The sequence below is a fragment of the Pygoscelis adeliae genome, unplaced genomic scaffold (assembly GCF_000699105.1).
Source record: "Pygoscelis adeliae isolate BGI_AS28 unplaced genomic scaffold, ASM69910v1 Scaffold160, whole genome shotgun sequence".
Lineage (NCBI taxonomy): Eukaryota > Metazoa > Chordata > Aves > Sphenisciformes > Spheniscidae > Pygoscelis > Pygoscelis adeliae.
In genome coordinates, this window is record NW_008824035.1 from 925030 (window position 1) to 947540 (window position 22511).

The 22511-nt window shown below is 38.0% G+C and overlaps 1 protein-coding gene across 1 annotated transcript in view; it reads right to left on the reverse strand.

Moving 5' to 3' along the window:
* The window catches only part of HECW2 (HECT, C2 and WW domain containing E3 ubiquitin protein ligase 2), a 119441-nt gene that overhangs the window by 10047 nt on the left and 86883 nt on the right, over positions 1-22511 (reverse strand). Inside the window, exons 17-25 of the mRNA XM_009331466.1 lie at positions 19493-19576; positions 16276-16385; positions 12178-12298; positions 10017-10130; positions 6172-6324; positions 3980-4078; positions 2047-2176; positions 1297-1443; positions 503-617 (exon numbers count right to left, since the gene is read on the reverse strand). Of these exons, the coding sequence (XP_009329741.1) occupies positions 503-617; positions 1297-1443; positions 2047-2176; positions 3980-4078; positions 6172-6324; positions 10017-10130; positions 12178-12298; positions 16276-16385; positions 19493-19576 (1073 nt within the window). The remainder of the gene's footprint in view (positions 1-502; positions 618-1296; positions 1444-2046; positions 2177-3979; positions 4079-6171; positions 6325-10016; positions 10131-12177; positions 12299-16275; positions 16386-19492; positions 19577-22511) is intronic.

The window sequence follows — 22511 nt, forward strand, 5'->3', positions numbered from 1 at the left end:
CCAATTCTTGAAATATTCCAATACTGTGCTTTTTATGTATCTAAAGCTACAAATGATGCTGCAAGGATCTCTCTCAAAGTAGTTCCCAAATCTTCCATTGTTTTCAAATTATCTCAACTGCCAGCCTGCAGTCACTGGGATTACTTCTAATTTCCTGTCATCTCCGAGAGTGGAAAAGAGGCAGATCCTACTAAGAACGGTTACCATTTCCGTTTGTATCCAGTGTCTGGGTGGTACTCTACTAGTGTGCAGGTGAACACAGTACTTTCTGTGGAGAAGACTGCTCTGTTATGCTGTCCAGACAAAAACAGCAAGGGAAGAGCTGCATGGGGAAGCAAGGAAGCAAACTCAAATGGACAAATTACCTTCTCCTAACGAAACTTAACGACAGAAGTTCAGAAGATAGTAAAGATCTCTCATGGGATGGTTCTTTAGTGTCTCAGAAACTGGGTAATTCCAGGCCCCCCAACACTGTCAGTGAACAACTGAAAATTAAGATTACCTCCTCTATACTCTGTATTATTTCTCCAGTCACTCAAGTCAATTTCTGCTGTTCCAGCTATAACCAGTTCCAGTTCTCTGGCATCAAATACAGACACAAGCCTCGCATCAACCACCTGTGAAAGGAAGTAAAATGCATAGCAACATTTCTTCATTTATTGATTTTTGCCTCCCCATAAAAGGCTTGTCTGCTGCTAAGACATTTATCATGTAACATGTCTCTCACAAATTGAAAGAATTAAGGTTTTTTTTCTTTTTAAAGGCAAATAAATGGACTTCTTTTTCTTACACTGCAGTTCCATTCAGTTTCATTAGAGGATCACAGTGATTGGGAGAGAATTTTATTGGCAAAGAATATTGAATTATTTCAGGACAAATTAAGTTCAATACAGTCAATTTAATTGTCCATGTTAAAACAGGTAAGAGAGAAATACCTTGCAATACATTCAGTCTACTGTGTTACACTGAGTACGGCATGCACACAAAAACCCTCAAAGGCCCAATGAAGAAACGGATGGGTCACTTCAGCAAGCATTCACTGCTAATCATACAAATAGTGATCAATAGTATTTTCCAGTTTAAAGAAGATATATAACCACAGTGTTTAAGTCAATGACTAACAATAATTTCTTTTTAACCCACCCACCCCCACCCCACCCCCGAATATCTGTAAGGGCACTTCTGATTATATATGTATCTGCTTTTTGGGACTCTGTATTTGGGAAATGTATACGAGGAGAAAAACATTTTGGGAGGATAAAGGAAGAAAGTAAATTTCCATTTGGAGTTTTTCACCTCATAGAAACCACGAACTAGACTTTCTGTTTGTTGTACAACTCCTCTCTCAATTCTCCATTTGACCATTCTTTCTATATATTCTTTCTTGTTCTTTTCAGTGACTGGGATGTTGGCACCTCCTGGCTTTAATTCCCGTTCTGTGATCTTAGGAAAAAAATGACCGAGTGACAACACAGTATTATAAAGGCAAAAGAAAGAATTGTAGTAATTTAAACTTTTAAATTGAATTAATTCCTCAGAAGCACTAGCCAAGACTGACTTTAGCAAACTGGAATATGTGAAATAAGAGACCATACAACAAATTTTTTTTTTTATAAAATCATATTTTAAATCCCATTTAGTCTGAAGAATCTTCGTATTTAGTATGAAGAAGAAGCTGAGAAGAAGAAACAATCTTTACAGCAACTAAAGTAGTGAAGTCTTCTAAATAATACCATAACAAAGGTGTTGTAATACATTTGAATGCTAACTCTGCGACAATTAAATTCAGGTAAACTACCTCCAGCAGAGCAATCCAAAATTTTAATATTTCAGATAGTCTCCAGAAAATCTCCTTAACCAGAAAGACGTGTTTGACCGGTTACAAATAATAATTCCTCCTTAGATTTTAACATTGTTTTCATCAACTGGAATTTTATAAAAAGAAGTTCAAATCAGCAGGGAATGATAAACATTTATTTGGACAGAAGAATGTTTATCTAGCATAGCAGAATACACAAAGGAAAGTAAATTAAGAATCTTGCACACCTGCCCAAAAACTTCTTCATTTACAGTAAATGTGAGATCGAGGATATCATGTATATCGTTGTCTTTCATCCACTGCAAACTCTGGTGAAACTCCTCATCAAGATATTCCAGGTCACTCAGGTCACAGAGTCTAACATAAACAAGAAGAAAACACAGAAATACAGATGACGGCAGTAGCGTGTGCTCAGTAACTAAACTCAGACAGGACAGTCCTGAAAAACACACTGAGAATGGGAGCCAAGAGAAAAATCAGTAGAATAAAGAAGACGCTACTTCAAATCTCTGTTTATTTGCCTAGTAATAGCAGTTATTGTGTAACACAAAATAGTTTTGTTAATATACAAAACTCAAGAATTTATTAATTTGAAGACACACTGCTTTTTAAGCTTATGGTGAGTCTGCCCCATGTTTCCTGTGACGAATATTTTGGAATTATGAAAATACATAGATTGAAGAGACAAAAAATTCAAATCATAAAAGAAATGGTAAGTTTTTATAACAAGCAACTACTATCCTTTTTGCTTATGTGACTACACTGCCACCTCTCTTGTCTCTTCGTTGTGCAAAGAAGTCTGTTCAGATACCCCGCTTACCACAGAAACATCTTTTTACCTTTTGCCATATTTCCCCTTACCTGGTCCTCTTTTACAAATCCAACCTGTAAGCCAACGGCCCCTTGCTGTCTTTAACAGTTACTACTCCAAGCTTTGAACATGTCAGCTGTTAATAATATTTAATACTGTGGTGGCAATTTCTGCCATTCTTCTTAACTCCTTAAATCCTGTTCTGTGAAATAGGACAGTGGGGCTATTCATTAAGTAAGGTGCTTTTCAGCTGCAGGGTTCCCTGCCTGCTTCTATTCTTGGGTCCGTATAAAGTCAGAAGAAAGCCCTGTACTTTCAGTTGGACACTCAAGTGTAGTTTAAGTGACATCCTGCAGTAATAGCCCGTACATCAAAGTTGATGAATTGGGCACAGTGTCCCATCTGCAGAGGTAGTCTGGATGGCACATCAGTTCTGAGGAAAAGGAAGGTGCAGGGCTTAGATGGGGAAGTTGCATGAATTAGGCTGTGTACAAAGGTGGCCGCCCCATCATTTTTTCATTTTACTGTTTAGAGAACCACCAAGTTAAATAATTAATTTAATTTGGCAGTTACACAATATTAGTATTAGAGTCCATCTGGGGTAAGTCCTCACTCTTATTAAAATGATGCTGTTAGCATTTAGGTTCTTTTAAAATATATGTGCAATAGGAATGGATGCATTACTCCACAATACTAGAATGTATGATGTTTTAAACAAAAAATATCCTTCCAGGCTTCTCAAAATCAGCTTTCAAATGGAGGACAAAAAGTGAAGCACCTTAAGTTCATTCGGTGTTAAATTCCAGACATGCTGAGCAAGTGCAGCTCTCATTGTTTCAGTCAGAACAGGTGGAGTAGTTCTAAAAATGAAGTCAAAAGTATATCAAAGTAAAGCTCCTCAAAATGGAGATTGCCATCCATCAGTCTACCTCTGAGAATGGGTCTTGCGGTCTAAGTTACAAAGTGATTCATATCCTATCCTATGAGTCATTACAAGACAAATGAATAAGAACTCTATTAATATCTGGAATAAAACCACAGCATTTCATTCTACAACTTCAAATATAAGATTTTTTTGTAGAAGAAAGCTGATAACATGGCTAAAACAAAACACAAGGTTTTCATACTGATCAGAAACAACATTCTGAGTTATTAGGTAAATGGCTAATAACCATGAGTGAAAACAAGTAAACTTTTTTAAAAAGTCCTGGATTGAAATTAAATGATTAAATTATAAACAATGGCCTGTCATCTTTGACGATAAAACATCATAATTTATCCATACACAAATTGGCATCAGCCATGGGGAAGCAACCGAACAAAAAAGCATACAGAAGAATTCTACTCACATTCGGAGGAGGGCTTTATAAAAGGGTCGTGTAAAAAAGGCATCTAGCAAATATTGATGTATCAGAGCAAGACCAAGAATTCGACCACTAAACCTGAACCTGGAAGAGAAAGAGTTACAATTGTTATACTGAAACTTTGTGGTTTGTACACTGCTCTGTCATCAAAACTTACATATATTTCCAAACAGCATTTTTAAATCAGATAGCTATGTCTAAATTGTGGTATTTTTGGTTTTTTCTTGTGTTTCTTTTACATTCTCAGCAAGGCACAGAAAAAATGCAAGTCTGCAGGGTGTGGAAAATCCCTCAGATACCTAAGTTGCAACTTCTCAAAAATGTCAAATCCATATTAACCCAATCAATCCCTGCCAGACTAGCCTTTTTACAAAAGCGTATCTTCCAAAATGATAGCCACTCTCTATTTTCTTTACACACCCTATATAGGATTAACTCGTTTTCATGTTACTGGGAGGCCAAGGGTTCTTCTACCCTTTCCCAGCCTGACAGTTCTTGCTGTCTGTCTTTTCTGCTTACAGTGGCTCCTTGCTCCCTCTTCTGACTGGTGATTACGGAGTTCTCCATATAGTTTCACAAACAGTAGCTGGAAGCTTTTTTTATATATTGCAGTGCTCACCAGCCCTATGTCAATGGGATCTAAAGGATCTCCTTCTCTCCCCTCTCTCTTTCTTCCCCTATTATGTTCATTTTGTCAGGCGTGTAAGGAGGGTTTGGGGAAGGGAGGGAATTTGAGAGATTTGAGATCAGATGGCAGCAACTCTGAAATGGTAGGGTTTTGCAAATAGTAGGGAATATTGGCAAATATTCCCATGCGAATAAAGATCCATTGTGAAAAATCCTCCACATTTCTGGAACTATATTTAAGTCTAGTGTTCTTTTTCAAAGAAAATAATGTTTCTTAAACTTTCTGCTTATGCATCCTCAGCAACATTTTTATTGGAAAGATTAGGGCTTTATTATACCTGCCTGTACACAGGGTTTGCAAGATGAGGATTTGACAGTCAGAGCCTTCTCCTTCCATGCATAACTGCTTGTCACAGCTGCATTTTCTGAATTCCCCCTGAGGCTGTACAAAAGCAGTGCTGTCACTGGCACCAGCACTCCCAGACGGAGAGGGGGTCATGCCTCCCTCACCCCCAAGGTCTCTGGTCCGGCACTGCAGAAGCCAGGGATGAATACAAAATGTTGGCAGAAGCTGCATAGCATGTAAGGTTTTTTTCTCCCGTTTTTGCTAGACTGTTCTGCTTTTCCAATACAGCATATGCCATTTATTGTTGCAGTAGTTGAACAGGTAGGTTGCTTCAACTAACTGAACTGGATGCAGCCATTCATTTAATTTTCTATTAACTTTTAAAACTAGTAATGAGATTCCTTTCTGATATTCATTCTTCGTAACTGGCTTCCAATAAATAAGAACTCAGTACATTATCTGTCCTACACAGATGAGCAGTTGTCATTCCACTATTACTGTAATCTAACTATCTACACAACAAAATTCTCTGTTAATATTCACGGCACAGCTTTACAGGCTTACAATGATGCCATGGCTTAAATCAACTGATGGTGATTTAAACTGGCTTATAAATGCGAAAATGGGATTATGTAAAAATCCTTGATAACTATTTTAGAAGTATGTGTGTATGTACAGACTTTGCTTAAGAGCTATGTAATCAGCAGTCTTCCCCCCGCCCCAATTAAGATACCTCCATACATTTCCTTCCAATAGATACGTTGGGGTTTTTTCCACTCAGGAGACCTCGGTACTCTTTAGGAAGACTCAAACAAATTACATACAGTAACACCTGTTTGAAATCTCCCTTAATCTTCTTAGCTAACAAAAAGCCAACGTTTCGGGTTTTTTTTTTCATGCACAAGAAGCTAATATTGCTTTCATGAAATGACTGCTAATGTACAAGAAACGCAGAGAGTTGTGTTGTGAGACAATCCCATGGTACACATTCCAAATTGCAGTTTTGCTGACCTTGTGAGAAATAAGATCATTTAAAACCACAAGAGAAAACAAAATCAGGAAAGTCTACAGAAATGCAATTATTTTGCTGCTGGTTGAAAAGATCAGATTCTGTGTTATATGTCTGATAAATATGAGCAGTTGTCTATAAGTGGGAACAACAGAAAACATAACTGAAAAACAAAAAGAAAAAAAAATATCTTACCACTCATGGTGATTGTCTACAAAAGCAGACATGGGACTTATTTGTACTGTATAGGTATCGTTGGCTGAATATTCAAACAAACCATAATACGGATTGAAGAGCTCTCTAGACACCAGGAAAAAAAACTCTCTTGAAGGCCCACTGTAGTCCAACCTTTAAAGAGAAACTTGACATTACTATAAAGCGTTCATCGCGTGCAAAGAAACACTTTCTTGAATCTACATTCCTTACAACATATTTTAATTAAAATTTCGTAAGATTTTAACCAGAGCCCTTATCCTGCAGATTGCTTAATGCCAAGGTATGTGAAGTCCTTGCGGGGCTATTCTGAAATGGCTTGAAGGACTGGAATGAAGTGCTGTATGCGGGCTGCTCTCATCAAAAATTTTGTCTCCAGCTGTAATGGCCTCTTTGCCACAGGAATATAACCAAATAATTGGGGGCGGGGGGGAGGAGGAAACGTGAAAAGAGCCAACATGAGACCTATCTGCATCTGACAAATTAAGAATGAAAATGAACAATGCTCATATTTTGTCCTTGCAGACTTGCAACAATAGGACAATTTGAAGGACAATATTTCTGTTTTCCCTAGCAATATACTCTGAGATTACTTCAGTGATTTATCTTTCTTGGTCTAAATTTTCTTGTCTGTCTTCCAAACTTGAGTGTATTTAAATGTCTTTTGGAGAGTGCATTTCCTTTGGGTTTTTTTTTGCTATTTTAAGATTCCAGTACTAATGAACAAGGAATCTAAATAACCCCTTCTTCCTGAATCATAAACAAACTCATTGCTGACAAAGCACTGAGACTGAATTTTGACATTATGCTGCAGGTCACCAATGAAATGAGTTAAGTATGAAGTTAACGCTCTGGTAGAGTTGGAAAACGGAAAACTAGGGATTTTCCTGTGGGGAGCAGAGATTATTATAATTCCGACAAATAGATATAAAGATACATCTTCTATAGATTGAAGATTTCATACTTGACTCTTAAGAAGGTCTTGCTTTAGTACTAAGACAACGCACAGACAAAAGTACTGCAGAGAAGGTCAGCTTTCACAGAGGACTTCTGCTACTAATGTTTTGGCTTATGAACTTTTACAGAAGATAAACATAGATGAGAGTTGTTTTTGAGGATGAAGTTGTCAGGAAAGTAAAGGGTAGGTACCATTATCAAGCTGAGGACAAAGCCTCTTTCCTCTGTTCAATGAAAAACATTTTCCCTTCAGTCATTTGGAAGCACTTAGCTTCTGTTAAGCTTCAGAAGTGAAGTACTGAAACAGATCCTTACCCTGGCAAGAAGGGCAGATTCCATCTTCAAATTGCAGAAAAAAACCAAAATGGTTTGATATCATGGACAACTGTTGGATCTTAATCTTGGCACAAATACCAGGATCAAGTAAAGGGTCATCTGGAAGACTCTTGCGAACTTCTGGGATAATCAGACTCACTATGAAATCTTAAGATAGAATAGAAACTTTGTGCTTGACTACCAGCCATTTCATACAGCTCCTTTTGTACGCAGAGTTACTGTGAGTCATGTTAAATAAATCAATCATGAGAGTCCTGCACTGCCAGTCAGATTTATCCCACAATTAAAGGCTTGGCACAAGGGTGAGAAAACTTCATACAAGAGGTATGCAACCACACAACAGCTGCAACTGTGGGGCATTTGGGTATTCAGGAGTAGAGTAATATGTTGTTGGCAACATGACTCATGTCTCCTAGGAAGCACCATTAATACTTCAGATTTACCACTCTTAAATGCAAAGCAGCTTCTGCTAATAGTTAATAGATCTTAGGGAAAATAACTTTAAGGAATCATACTCTTTGTATCAAAATTTTCTTCATTTATCACCACATGAAGCATGAATCTAAAAACATTAAACTAGCATCACAGTTGCATGACTGTAGAAATTTAAAGTTCAAGGAAGATACCAAACATCATGAGACGATAAAAATCATATGAACAGCAGTAACTATGTCTGAGTTGCCCCACTTACTAATTTATACACCAATAAATCAATAGTTAATAAAATGTTTTAATTTGTGAGGATTTCATTACCCATTACTTTAAGACTTACACCTCTTTACTGAGAGGAAAAGAAATGCAACAGCCAACTCTCACTTTAAAACTTCATAAAGGAAAAGGAGGAGCAAATAGGAAACAATTAACTTTCAGTATTCCTCCTCTTCATAGTCCTCCTCTCCTCCACCCTGACCTGCCTTTCTACACCTAGCCAAATGAATAGTTTGATGTGATACATATCCTTGCACCATCTCTGATGAAACAATACTGTTTGCACACATCCTTTCTTCATTCAAAACACAGATTTGTAAATAGAGAATTGACGTCATTTTAATTTGACTTTGCTCTTAATTAATTCGTTCTTTTCCATTAAGAAAACAGTCTTGTGTAAAGCTGGATATAATAGGAACAGGATGTGTCACCCCCATTTCCAGGTCACTCTTCATCTTGCTGTACTGAGTGATGAAATGCGAAAGCCTGACGTCTGATGAAAGGAGACAGTCTATCTGGATCAATCTCTCTCTCACGTATGATTTTCAAATTTTCCTTTTCATTTTTAAATCTGAGTTGAGGTTGTAGCTGCAAAAGTAAAGGCTGGTAGGGCTGTGTAAGACAGGCCTCGTTCCTGCATCCCCACCCTGCTCTGTCAATATAGTGTAATCTCATCCTGCACCAGCCTTGTCATTCCAGTTCTGAGTTTTTCCTCAGACAGCATAGTGATATTATTTATATGAACAAGTCCGCACTTGGCTCTCAGGTGTCAACATTTTTTATTTTAAGACTTCAGTGAGTCCTTATTAACACTAAGCACTTCAGGGTGAACTTTAAACAAACAACAGGATTTAGGGGTTTTCAAAGACAGATTAATTTTATCTAATCTTGTATGAGATGTTTCTATTGCAACTTACCTGTTTTAAAGACTCACACATCGCATGGCAATAATGCACACTACAGCATTCCAAGAGCTGGGTGCTGCAGTTTCTCAAGTATCCAGGAATAAAATTTTGAATGTATTTACAAATACATTCATGAAACATATCCATAAAAATATTTGTGCCTAAGGCAGTAGGCTTTAAGATCTGACAAAGGGGGCGCAAATCAAGAGACGAAAGAGGCAAATAGTGCATTAAATAGTACATTGTTCCAGTTTCACTTGCAAAGAAAATCTAACCACATCTGCTTTGCAATGCACATCTCGCAACCTATAACATGTTACACTTTCATCAGACACAGACCGAGCACTCTCTGAAGTGACTTTGAAATGTCAGGAATATTTGCATTTATTTGACAACTAGCAGCAGCCTAGCTGCTTTTATTTGTGACACAGGCCCTGGCCTGGAGAGGCAATGAGCACCTCCTGTAGCACTGAGGGCCTTCAGCTCCCAGTGCCTCAGACAGGAGTTGAATTAAGGATTAAGCCTCTAGGCTATTCTTGAAGCACCCTCCTTCCAACAAATGGCAGCTGTCTTTTAACAAGCGCTGGAGATACAGTGTCAGCACTGACAGAAAAGAAATATGAATAACACGAGAAAATTGTTTGTTTTTTCTTTGCCTTCCCAGCAACATTCTGGGAAAGCAACCAACCAACTGTTGTGAAAATTCACATAAACACACGCATTACTTCTGCAAAGGCAGGATATTACATTTCACAAGGCCTAAAAAGTCATCTTGAACAGCTGTATGTTCTAGGCCTATGTATGTGGCATTTCCTGACTGCTAGCCTTCCTCTTTTCACTCTAGACCACAAGAAGTTTGGTGAAACAGCAGCTGCAAGACACACAGTTTTGAGATCACATTTACTTCCCTGTTCTACTCACCCTTCTTCCCCAACAAACGTGACATAGAGTTTATTTCTCTGCAGGTCTTTTCTCGAGTAGCCCATGATCTGGTTAAAGGCATCTTCTAGCAAGTGATCTCTCCTGATGATTAATCTGAAGAGCAAAATAATTTTGAAACAGCAATTTGTGAACATGAACCACAGTTGGAACCACCTATTTACACTGCAAGGTAACAAGGTGACTTCATAGAGATACACATTTCTGCTGGATAATTTGATCCAGATCAGGCAGCTTCTGTCTGTTAGTCTGTCTCCCTCAAGGACCTACTTTAGATTTCAAGAAAATGTCTCTCGTACAAAGAAGTGTAGTTTTATTTTTTCTACCCTGGTTCTTCCTTAAATTTAAGGCTTCGATGGGAAAGGTCCTGAAGTGGGCATTTTCATTAAGTTTAAAATCCTTTTCTAAGGTTGAGCCTCTAAATCAGTCTCACTGTAAGCAAGAATCTAACATTTTATGTAAACATCAATCTCTTAACAAGGAAAAAGATAAAACCGTGGGAAAGTCACTGAATGGTAACTCCAGAATCACACATCCCTACATTATCTCCAGCATAAGTATGACAGGACAAAAAGTCTAGAAGGAATGGCAACTGTCTGCCCAAAACCAGACTGAAGCACCACATGTGAAAGCATAATGTACCTTTTAAGAGAAAAATTATGAAAGCGAGGAAGTGTCATAAAGATCTAAAATAAGAGGTGAAAGAATCCTCCTTACTTAAACATTTTATCTTCTGCCAAAAAACTGGGTTTAATTAGTTTCCTGAAACTTAGCTTGCTTTATATTCGAATACTGCCTTACGTGTGCGTTTGATCAGTCAGTCAGACCGAAGCTGGGAGCTGCTGCCCATGGAGAGGCAGCTTACCCTGCCACACAGCCTCTTGCAAAGCCCTTTCTGGCCTTACTGCTTGTGCAGAGATCAGTCAGTGACTGCACTGTGCTATCCTGCAGAGGACACGGAAGTGGAGAGGCCAGGAACCGGCAAGGCACCTGGCAACAAGAGGACCCAGGCAGTATGCAAGTTGTGCTGGGGCCCTGGTTTGAAAAAAAGGAGCAGGTCAGCGTATGCCTGGGAAGGGAACCCAGAGAAAACTTCTGTTCAAAAATCAGGCTGTTGTTCTGCTTAAAACTCCATGGTGTGATGGCAAATAAGTCAGGAAAAAAAGGTGCAAGAAATGTAATGGATCTTACAGGTAGCACATGCCACCCTCTTCTACCAGCTATTTGCCCAAGCATTCATGACAAAACTTTCATAGATTAGGCTTAAGTGTTTATGATTTCATTACATTATAGGCAGACAATGTCCAACCCCTGCCTCTTAAGACTGTCTAAACAATACCATTTTAATCCCATTTCAGTTGTGGAAAACTTTTAACATGCTCACATAAATGAAGTCTTAGCTCTGCACAAATTCCTGCAAAATGTGAGAAGTGACTGGCTATGGGAAATAAAAAAAAAAACCCAACCAAAAACAACAAACAAAAAGCCTACCCCCCTATTCTAACATAAGAAATGGTTAAAAAAGTTCTAGTGCCTCATGGCTACTATGAGAGTATCAAACTATGAGAGTTTGATAGCTGGCACAAGAATTGGTAATTTACAAAATTATGAAAGTACCTTATCATGATGATCCTTAACATAACAGTATGTAATCACAGGATTACCAAATAAATGAAGGAGGGAAGACCTCACTCCAAGCACTCTAGCATTCAGAGTGCTGAAGGAAAAATATTAGCAGTTTTTTAAGGTGATCCTTAGAATTTAATAACATTTAATTCTATGAGTCCTCTTTACTAAAGAGGACTGTGATATCAATACAGGCAATGATGTACAAAAGATAAGCATATCTAATTTTTTCAATGGAAGAAGACATGAGAAAATATAACTGTTTATATCATAGCAATTGCTATGATGGAAGAATTCAGATGCCTCCTGTTCTGCATGCCTCTTCCCAAAGCGCTTTTTGTCATTGCTATGAATCACATGCTGGCACTAAGCCTTTTACGACAGGCTTTGTATTTCCAGAAGTGCAAGGGTAACCATAACATCTGCATTCCTTCTAATGGGAAGAAGCTTGTAGACGTGCAACGCAAGACCATCTGCCTGAGAAACAAATCCAGTTTCATGAGATTCTTCAACATACTTCAATTTCCCTGGGCCTTGTCCATATCCTTTTGTCTCCAGCTTCCTGTAAAAGTTCCTCAGCTTGGCTTCAAAATCTCTTTTGTAAGGAGCTGGAGCTCGGGCATTGGCACGCTGAGTACCTGCAGGAAGCAATAAGCAAAGAATGAGCTGTAGTGACATGAACTGATTAATGTCTCGTCCTCTACTGAAAAGACTCCTTAATAGCAAAAGGCATGGTATGTGTTTGGTTTAGTCACCTTTATAAAGAGTAAGAGCTGCATATCTTCAAATCTGCTCTGCATCCAAGACTTTTTGGTTGCTCATTTCCAATAGTATCATCTTTCTAAAGTAAGTCTTAAAAGAACAAATCCAGGTCAATGCAAAAGATGGATTAAAAAAATAGCACAATCAACTGGAAAGACTTAACTTTTGTTTGTCAAGTACACTTTATGTCTAACCTCTAAAATAGCTCATGCAATAAATGTTCTCCTCTGTTCTGGTTTTAAAATTATCAGGAAAAACAAGAATTCAGAAATGAAGCATAAACAGACTGTACTCTGCTGTGCCCCTGTTGAATAAATCAAACTGAAGAAGGAAGACTTTTGGAAATTCCCTAGTAGAAGTTTTTCCTTGGGGAACTATAAGGAAGAAAAATATGGGAAGAATGGAAAGACTACCAAATTTAAGTTTGTGGAACTTTTCACATGTGACTACAGGAACATACACGATAGTCATCTAAGTGAATTTATTTTTGAAAAATTGTTTTTAAGGGTCAATTTCTTAAAAGCAGGAGAGGTGAGAGCTGTATGCCAAAAAAAAGGCATACCCTCACATCTGCATGTACCAGTCTAGTATATACAAATTAGCTGTTTAGTCTGATCTATTCTGAATATTACAACCATTAGAACTTCCATTGCCTCCCTGGATAAATGACTTCAACTGATTTGATTGCTAGAAAGTGTGTCAAAGAGACAGTTAACCCCAGCCCTTTTACTTTCATCTTCTCACCCCTACTTTTTATAACATTAAATTCCTCCCCTACGTGGGTGTATAGACATCCCCCCCAAAAAACCCAGAGAATGTTTAAAATGTCTCATTCCCTACAGTATACATAGGTTGCCAACTACTTATCTGCAACTGGTGGTCATCTAAAAGGCCCATAATGCACTGGAAGTACAAATGAACGGTTTAGAAGCATGTATATGTAGACGTCTTCTAAGTGACAATCAGTTCCTTACGTGAGTTTTCTTTTGGCTGCCTGTATGAAACTAAGCCAATACAGAAACATTTTTTGCTACTATGGGTGAAGGCATGAGAAGGTAATGTTTCAGGTCATGAAAGAGAGAACGTGTATCCGTTCAGCCTGTGGGCAGAGACCAGGGGAAAATGGAGCAGCTTGCTTAGCCACAAAGCATACGGGTCTGACGGAAAAGGCGACGAGCACGTCCTGCGGAAGTGGCTGCTAGAAAAAGCTGCAGAGTCGATCTCTCTGCAGAGATCAGAGAGACGATGAGAGAGATCAGTATTAACCCTGAATGCCATTTACAGGTCATTAAAAGACCTGTCTGACCAGAAAGACACTTGCCACTTGTTCTAGGCTTAGAGTGATGTGTGGGAGGAATAGAGAGTGTCAGAGCTCCAATGGGAACATGTAGGACCCCTCTGGAAAAACAAATCATGGTCATTGATTAATCTATAGTGGTTATCCTCTTTTACTGAGACCACCAAGGGCTTCTAACGGTACACAGCTGAATTCTCTAGAAAACTTACAGAAACTTGAAACTGTAAACAGCCTTTTAATTATTGGCCTTTTCCCCCTACTTTGTTTATTTTGCTGTGGGTCAAAGTAGGTACAAAAATGTAGTCACTAAAAAAACGCAACAAAAGCATACTTTAATCTTAACCCCTGAAGGAAGTTTTTGCTAAGAGATACCGCAGAGTATAAATCTGGTAACACATTACTTCAGAGTTCAGAAATCAGCAGTATATTATTCTGTCAGCCCGTGACAAGTCCTCATTGCAAGTCAGATGCATATGCCAAGAAATTCCTGGGCAATTATAGTGATTACTTCCGCCTTGAGAACAAAAGATGTTAATGGAAGAGCTAAAAAACGCCAGTGATGTGATAATCATATTTGATTTTCAGAGAGGTTATATTCTAAAACAGGTATAAAGAGTAGCTTCGTGACTATTCATCTTTCCCAAAAGAGAAAGTGCAACTGATTGTGACTGATCTGAACAATGGATCCTTAACACGCAACCTCGTGCAGTGCAGCATAGCCAGTTTAGCTGATGAAAAAACACAGAGCCTCCATAGAAATGATGGGCTATTTACAATTTCTCATCAAAAAAGTCATTTGTACACCAACACAAACATGCATACTCGCAGACTGACAGGGACATTCAATGGTCTCTCTATCTTTTTCTATGAAATAGAATAGAGATTACAATTTTAAAGAGAATGGGACTAAAACCATCACTGTTCATCCTTTACTGTGTGCTACTTCTTTGAGGAATAGATGAGAATATCCCATGTTAGAGACTGAATGCATTTTGAAATTACTTTGTTGGAGTGAAGCCCTGCCCAGCATGCTTTGGTGCATGTAGTAGTAATGAAGAAATTGTAACTCTGAAAGCCAAAACTGTTTTTACTCATAAAAGACTGCCAGGTTTGCAGTTGGAAATAAGATGCATACATGCAGATTTCATTCTTCCTTTCTTTTCAACACGGGGCAACAGTTATATCTAAACCATATACGCCTCCAAAATAGCAATACATGTGAATGTTACATTTTGCTGCTTTGCAGAATGCCATAAGGTCATGAAGTTCTTTGGACAGTTTCTTTGAATAGGTCCTACAGAGATCCTATGTCCAGTAGAAGAAAAAGCTACCACTTAGGACATGTTTATGAATGGTTTTAATCTGGTTTCTTGAAAAGGCAAAGCTTTTTATGATTGTGGACTGGGAAACACCCATAAAAATCACAGTACTTTTTCTGATAAAATTTTCTTATTGTGTGGAACTACCTAGAGTTGCTTACATCCCAAAGGTTCTCTATTTATCTATATTTTTGTTCTCAAATTTGTTAAAATCCCCTTAAGCCATTTCTCATTTACTGCAGTAATTTCATTTTACTTACCTATTAACTTCTTGAGAAAACTAATAGTGACATCTATAAACTTCAAATTGCTGTACTTAGCCTTCAGAGGTCAAATGGAACTTGTCATATTTGAAATAATTTAGTTCTGATCTGCAACTTAGTTAATATGTAAAATAGCAATTTCATTCCATTCTGATGTGTAGTTCCAGACAGCTGCAATATGCTATCTTTTGAACTCATGTTAAGGGACAACAATCTGGCTTTACATAAAATTGTCACTCATTGCCCCACAGCCCCATTAACACTGGCATTTTAATGTACAGTTATTAGATCTCATATTTTTAATCCTCTAGGCATCAGGATCCCGGCATGAACAGTCACTTAGTTGTTTCACATCAGTGAAAAACAAGTTTGCATGTTTTACAAGTCAGAACAAAATCACAACCTCTAAAGTTGTAATACACCAATCTTTTCTACCAGCAAAACATCTTGTGAGCCCAAGGCAAAGGTTCAAGTTTGACAGTCAAATGCAATCATACTTGTTGACTTTGCTCAAAAACAGGACTAAATCTTTGTTGTTGCTTGAGCAAGGGAACTTGGATCTTCAGAAAGGTGGAAAGTCATTACATGCAGCGTGATGCAAACTAAATTTTGGGACTGGCTCTACTGCAATATCTTACAGATACCATTATAATGAAAGTACTGCAGCGGCAAGCTCACTGACCACTCAGAAGATGCTTCAGCTCATGTAACTTTACCCATCTGAAAGCTGGGAACCGCAAGTGGAATAGGTTATAGTTTCTGAATAGTAGGTTCTTGGCTTTAGGCTGCCATGAATTTCAATTTGGAAAGCCAACAAAGTTACAGTTGAACAATTTTTCTATTGTTTTTGTTCTCCGACTTCTAGGAAGGCAGCAGGAGCATGCTACTGACTTTACTGATCTGGAACTGGTCCTTATCAAGTATGAGAAATGGTTTCATACAGCCCCTGCAGAGGCTGTGCCTGAGCAACTTACCTGGAGAATTCTGAGGCGAAGACACTGGTGAGCCTCTTGGGGATTGGCAATAACTAGGATGAAGTAAGGCATGTGGCGGCACATATGACATTATCTCCTCCTCAAACAAGCTGATAAAAAGGAGCAAATAAGAAATAACATGTTTATTTGAATGAATGCCATTTTTCACTTTCCAGGAATAAATCTCTAGTTACCATCTCTACTTACTAGCCTGCTTTCCTTCCACTATGCACACTTGAGAGTGCTACAAAATATTTTATTGCCATTCCCTCAATCAGACCTTGAAAGTTACTAGAAAACAGTAATCACTACGTTTGTGGGGCATCCCTATACATAATGTGGTATTTGTCTGCAAGGTTAAAATATAGTTAATCAGCCTTTAAAATTTGCCTTTTTAAAAAAAAAAAAAGAAACAAACAAAAAAAACCAAACTTGTGTTCCCATTACAAAGGGGTCAAAAACCTTAGTCACACTTTCCTGGAAAAAGATCTGCAATACTGCACAAAGACCAGGAATACAGACCCCAGGCCCTCAGGATTAAGAATCACATCTGAACTTGTTGAGTGTATTGAACAGTAGGCTTGTTGGCAGTACAAGTTACTTCCTTATTTTATCTTTAATACTAACACCGTATTACTAGTGTAATACTAACACTGAAACAGGTATCACATCTAGTCTGTTCAGGTTATTTCATGCCTCATCTGTTATTGCTACATAACTCTTAAGAGAAAAAACAATAAACATTTTGCAGCCTAATGACTGCATCTGTGTACGGAGAGTCTGTATATATATTAAAATTTCAGTCTTTTCCCAAAATTGACATAAGCAAATCCAAAAAGAGATGCAATATCTAGTATCAGAATGGATCTGATATCAAAGCCTATGTTGGATGTTAAACACAACACAGATAAGAATAAACTGTTGAGATCATATGTAAAATTTATTTTCAAAAATTGAGCTACAGAAAGAATCACAAGCCAATCTTTTACTGTAGAGCTCAACCAATGAAAGCAATATTCAAATAAAAGATGTTTCTTGCTAAGTTTTTTCACTGAACAAATACCTAGAAAATTTTTTTTGCACGAGGTCTTTTTCTGGAACAGGTATTTTCTGGCAGCTCTTTTTACATTCATGACCAAGCGTTGTTTTCCTCCCAAGTTACATTTTGATGCTGAAAATGTGACAAAATATAAACCACTGCATCAACCTTGGATTAAATTAAGAGTTAAGATGATGATTTGTGTTGTATACCAAACAACATGTTTGGAAGAAGAAACTGAAAAAGATTTTCTACTTAACACCTGAAGCATAATATAATGCCATTCTTAAGAGTATTTTTAAAAATGTGATGCGCTGTACCTCCTTCAGTCCCTAAACACATAGGGGTTGGTTTGTTGGTTTTCAGTTAGCTGCAACTTTATATTTACTGTAGCATATGAAAAAATGTGCAGTTATACCAAGCAATAAAAATATCAGAAATAGTGGTTTCACCCAGTTATTCCTAGATCTCAAGAGTGCTTTACAGGACAACTGTATCATTCCCCCCCAGCTGAAGAAACAGAGGCATGGAAACGGGCAGTCTTCCCCAAGGTCATCCAACCAGCCAAGCTAGATACAGAACCCAGGTGTCCTGAGCCCCAGGAAGACTGAGTCATCACGATTAGAGTGCAGTGTTTTCAGGGTTTCACAGACAAGGGTCATGATGACGCCCTGCTAGAAGATACTGTTAGAAGTAAAAATCCACCAAGACTAAATTAGGGTAAGAAAAGACATTTCATCATCTCAGTACAGCACTGTTTTAACTTAGCCCACCTTCGATTTTACACCAGTATTTACTCACAATACCTCAGTCCAGTCTTGAGGTATAACATCCAACATTTTAAGAAACTAATGGATGCATAGATAATATTTTATCAATAATATGTCCTCAGGGCAATGTTACTATTAGATTATTAATAAAATGGGGAGAAAATCCTCAAGCAATGCTTTTCAGTTAGATTTTTTTTTTTGGCGGGGAGGAATTAGATTAAGAGAAATCTGAAGAATATGATAAAGTTATTCTATGGAGATACTGGCTACTACTTTTCTCTTAAAAATTAGTTATACTGATTATTGCTTTTCTACAAATGAAAGATCGCAATCAAAATTTTGAATTTGCTTTACTTCCACTATAAGAATTATTTGCAGTCTTTGCTGTTAACAGAACACTAGAGGGAATCAAACACAGTCAAAGAGCAATAATAAAACCATTCATACAATCTTTATTTAAAAACAAATAGCTGAAGCCAGATTTTTTTGTGTAAACCTGTGTCATTTTCATGTGTTATATATCAAAACAAAAATCTTAAAAGGTTTTTTAAGAAACAATATTCTTATTTTAAAAAAGCTTCAGCACGGCTTTAAAATGAGATTTTTCTTACAGCTGTAATTAATTCAGAGATTTAGGGACCAGAAAGGATTATCATTATGCAACCTGACCTCAAAATACTACTACTAATGCCAATCCCATTTCATTAGATTCAATTTTAAATGTACTCGTTAATTTCTTGATGTGCTTTTACAATGGATGAGAATACAACATGAAGATACAAGGGTTTAATTCTAGCGAAAAATCTGCCTGATTTTTTGAGTTAATTGCTTAAATGAAAAATATTAAAGAAGCAGCTTCCCATTTCTTGAACTCTGTAACAGTATTTCCTTTATTAACGAGGACAATGCTTGACAGCATAGTGAAGAGGCAGCAAGACATTAAGTAATAAAAACATATCTCAAGTATGAACATTCACAAATACGGACTTCCCAAACCACAGAACTAAACAGATGCATTCTTAAAGCAGTAGAAGGCACATTTTTGCAGAGATCTAAACTGTACCACCTATCTGAACGTCAGAGCTGGATGCAACACGACAACAAAAGGTGGTCTGGGCAAACCCATATAAATCACAAGCACAGTGCTCTTGCACTCGCCCTTCTTCAGACAGAATATCACATTCCATCACTCCTATGAAAAAATGTGCCTTCCAACTGCCATCTAGAAACCAAACATGATGAAAATAAAAAAATCTGACCCTTGAGTTGTAGCTCTCCCAGCTGCGAGTCCAAGTACTGAAGGGGAAATGATTAGGTCACTAAATCAGCACACACTACACTCACTGAAAGGCTCCTCAGCAGCTGCCACAGCATATCCCATACGCGCATCGAAAGCAGCAGTGCCTACCTGAGTAACATGACAAGGTCTGCATCACTGGATAAACGCACCAACCCAGGTGTGCCCTCTGTCCGGATGAACTGGATCTTCTCCCTGCGTAAGCAAGAAAAGACTTCCAAAATATCTTTTGCAAGTAAGGCACTAATGTACACCACAACAACAAGAAAAAGTACAGGGTATATCATAAAAACCTCCAGGTTATGCTTCTGTATTTCAGAAACCATTTTCTTCCCTGCCGCACCATGTCCATGTGAGCAGCAAACTATTGCAACCAAAAAGCTAATTTATTCTGAGGAATGATTCTCCTGTTGCCCTCATCTCTTCAATGCTCAGGCTGCTTCAGGTAGTACAGCCATTCAATCAGTAAAAATAATATCAATCCTTCAAGTTCGCACTAGCTGTGTCCCTGAATTCAAAGTAGGAGGCTGAGCCCTGCGGGAGGACATTACTATTCTGAAAGTGAACTGTTTAAAGAGGCACTGTCTTTTTGAACCTTTGTACAAATGCATGCCATACATTACAATGCACACTTGTGATTTTAAAAGTGGGGTTTTTGTAACACACTGCATTTAAGAGATATGCCAGAAAAACCCTTGTGCTATTTCTCCCCCTCTGTCTCACCCAAGCACACACCCTTCCTCCCAGACCCAGTTTGGTCACTATTGTGGAATCTATGCATCCTAAACTCTAAGCATAGTAACACCCAGATCTTTAGGATCTATATTGAATATAATTCCTTGGTTGATTTCTGTTCTTTTTCTCTGTAGAGATTTTTCCTGCATTCTGAAATGAAAGTGCATCCCTTTTATTTTCTCTCTATCAGTACAAGGTATACGATGGTACAGTAGAGATAAATTCTAATTTGGCTTTACTCTCAGGAGGAAAAGAAAACAAAAACCAAACCCGTGTAGTAAAACCTGTCCCAATTCCAAAGGAGGAAAACCCCAAACAAACAGAAAAGTAAAGAACTCCACATAAGAACAGCAGCGTTTGCTCAGCTCAGAGGTCCACCTACCCCACTGTCCTGTTACCAACAGTGACAAGAAGGTCAAAAGCGATCCGTGCAATCGACAGTGTAACAAGGCTGCTGGCAGCCGCACACGGTTTAAGCCGCAATAGGAATTTCTGGAACACATCATTTCATGCACAGCACTTTCAACAAAAGGATCAAACCAAATTTCTTGCCATCTGTCTCTAAAATCACGGTGCATAAAGACCTTCTCAAGCAGTGGACCTAACATACATTCCCTGGTAACTTGCACTACATTTACAGCATATTCAAGGGTGAAAAAGGGGCACAGCCAGGCTGTGCCATGAGCCCCCCAGTCCCTGCTTGCCAGGGGGGCAGTTGTGGCTGTAGCAGGAGTGTGTAATTCAGCGTTTCTCTATGAAGAGAGATACTGAAAGTCAAGCACCTGTTTTGTCAACGCTGTGGTTGCAGCCAGTCAAGACTCGAGTTCAGCCTGGAAGCCCCACAGTTCCACTAGCGCAGCACTGAGCCAAAGCCAAGATGCGCTGCCCACCTGCATGGCCCTAGAGTGCCCAGGGCAGGGATGTCAGGACACTTCCAGAGCCTAGTCCAATTTACATCAGTGCCGAAATGGCAAGATTTGAGGAAATAAACGGTGGATTACAAAATATATCTTAGCATTTAGTTGGCAGCAACACCAGGAGCCAGAAGGATGTTTTCTGGGTTAACTAACATACGCAGCCCTCCAAATGAATGCAATCCCTGACTTCTTGGGGTTGCCAATGAGAGTTGTGATTTCAATGATAGTTTTTAAAATATATGCCTTTTACCTTCTGTTAAGATATAAATTGTGTTTAATGTATAATAGGTGCCTTTGCCTGAAGCTTTTTACATTATTTAACAGCCTCTCAGTTTTATCTGTGGTGGCTTGCAATGAGATTTGATCCTGGCTACATGCTTAATAATAGTATGATAAATGTCCTCACTCCACCATAAAACCTCTGAACAACAATTTTCTACCTGTATACAATTTCATTGTATATTTTAATAGACCCTCAACTTCTTATCACATCTCTTCATTCTTTTTAGGAATGAGAAATTATTTTAGACAGAAAATGTGAGAGATCTTTTCAAATTATCTGTCCTCTTCCACTGGCCGAACACTGATTTTCCTCCTCACCAATGTAATAATTATAATAGTAATCATCATCATCATCATCCTACTTCAGTTGCACTGAGGTCCTCAAAGAAACAGATTACAGACAGCTGTACTGATCACTAAAAAAAGTGACACAAAGAATTCATAGTGTGGGATTTCACTCAGATCTTAATTCATCAAGTGTTACAGCAATGTCATTGAAGTTGCGTAGTCTCACCATGTGTCAGATAGACATGGGTTCCAATAACTTGCTAAATCAGGGTCTTAAAAGACTAACTAGGAAAAATGAAACTGGGATCTTTATAAAAATGTAAGAAACGTTAAAGCATCAGCTCTAGAAGAATATAGGAGAGGTATAATGGAAGATACTTTACCTTAATCAAATATACTAACTTCAAAGACTAAGACTAGAATGAAACCATTTGGCTTAACAGAACAGCTTCTCTGACCCATCCTACTTAATGTAAAATAAAACTATATTCATTAAAATCCTCAATCATGCTGCTAAAGCAGCTAAGTTAGACATAGATCTTCAGTCTATTTACGAAGTGAGCATACAGAAGGATATACAGTCTCAAGTAAATGAGGAGTTACAGAAACCAGTATCTTTCATCCTTTGATCTTCCATTTTTAATCTGAAAACCATTTTTTCTTGAGAAGGGCTCAGCTTGTGGAAAATTATGTTTCTGTAATCAGGAAGCAAGGTTCGGCAAGAAGCAGAATCTGATAATACCAAGAAGTCTTTTGAACAGTCTGAACTCTAAATTATCAAAAAAAACCACAAAACATGAAGAAAATGACACTCTGATTGCCATCAGAGTAAAGGAAGCCAAGCACCCTGGGGAAAGGAAAAAGGAATAATAGTACTACTAATAATTAGAAATTGTTTGCATACTCTT